General features: G+C 43.4%; 1 protein-coding gene across 1 annotated transcript; it reads left to right on the forward strand.

Annotated features, from left to right (window-relative positions):
• The first annotated feature begins 309 nt into the window (after positions 1-309).
• LOC140154117 (craniofacial development protein 2-like) lies at positions 310-1107 on the forward strand. Its single transcript, XM_072176725.1, has one exon. The coding sequence runs from the start codon at positions 310-312 to the stop codon at positions 1105-1107; it is 798 nt and encodes a 265-aa protein (XP_072032826.1).
• The last annotated feature ends 392 nt before the right edge of the window (positions 1108-1499 follow it).

The raw sequence follows: 1499 nt of genomic DNA on the forward strand, positions 1-1499 counted from the left end.
GTCCCTAATCGCCTATCTGCAGTTACCCAACCCCCACGTCCTCGAAGACTGACATGCATTAGAATTAGTGCATGTCAATCGCGTACTACCTGGATACACTTAGCTTTGCGGCAGAGTAAAACAGAGATGGGGCAATGGGGGCAACACTATATGGCCACAGGGGTTATTGGAGTAGCCCTGAATGGCCATATATGGTTGCTTAGTCTTCATCATCAACATCAGACTAAGGGTGAGGTAACCCTGACATAAACCTCTACTGACAATACGTCCAGCCAGCGCGTCGGTATATGGCTAAAATCCCTCAAGTAAATGGAAGAGAATGCTAAAGGAGGCCGTGAAGCCCAAGGCCAAAATGGGTGCAATCATCAAAGACCTGGTGACTGCAGATTGCCTATGAATCGTGACCCAAGAGTGACATCTGCGGATGACGTCACACAGCCAAAGCCAAAAGGAAACTGTGTGATCGATAAGGGTCACAAGGATGGACAAACAACACTCAACGTTTGTACGTATAATACTAGGACCTTGAAAACAGATGAACTACAAAACTTCAAGTGGGACATAATTGGATTATGTGAAACGAAGAGGGAAGGAGAGGGTGTAGTGGAACTTCAAGGAGGAGCATGGTTATACAACCAAGGAAAAACAGAGGACAACAAGGATGCAAAAGGAATTGGGTTTCTTATTCACCCAAAATTCAAAGACTTTGTGAAGGGAATGAAATGTCACTCAAACCGAGTCATTTCTGTCACAGTGCAACTCACTGGAAACAAACAACTACGCATAGTTCAGGTGTATGCCCCCACCAGCGAGTATGATGATGAGGCAGTGGAAGAGGTTTATGAGGAAATAGCGAAGGCGATAGAAGAAAGTGAAGCCGAGTACACTATAGTAATGGGAGACTTCAATGCCAAAATAGGAAGCTACCAACCCGGAGAGGAGTCCATCATGGGAAAGTTTGGGATAGGAGAGAGAAACGATAGAGGGGACATGCTGCTGGAGTTTGCTGCACAACAAGGACTAGTCATCGCAAACACTTACTTCAAAAAGAACAAAAATAGATACTGGACTTGGGAAAGCCCAGGAGGAAGTTTAAAACCAAATTGACTTCATACTAAGCAGCCAGAGAGGAATTGTAGAAGACTGTGGAGTCATCACAAGTGTAGATATGGGAAGTGATCATAGGATGGTCAGATCAAAGATACGCATCAATAGGAAACTAGCAAGGCTTCAGATCATAAGAAACAGAAAGAAAAATAAATTGAACATCCACAGACTACGGGAGAGGAGACAAGAGTACCAACTTGAATTGAAAAATCATTTTGCATGTTTAGATATAGAGAGTGCAGATATGGATACCATGTATGACCTCATATCCAGCACAGTTATAGAGGTAGCTGAAGAAATAGCACCAAGAGAAAGAAAGACTAAGCAAACATCTGAGGAGGACAAAGTGATAGAGGATATGGATGTGAAAAGAAAGAAACTTCGTGAAGTGG

The sequence above is a fragment of the Amphiura filiformis genome, chromosome 6 (assembly GCF_039555335.1).
Source record: "Amphiura filiformis chromosome 6, Afil_fr2py, whole genome shotgun sequence".
Taxonomy (NCBI): domain Eukaryota; kingdom Metazoa; phylum Echinodermata; class Ophiuroidea; order Amphilepidida; family Amphiuridae; genus Amphiura; species Amphiura filiformis.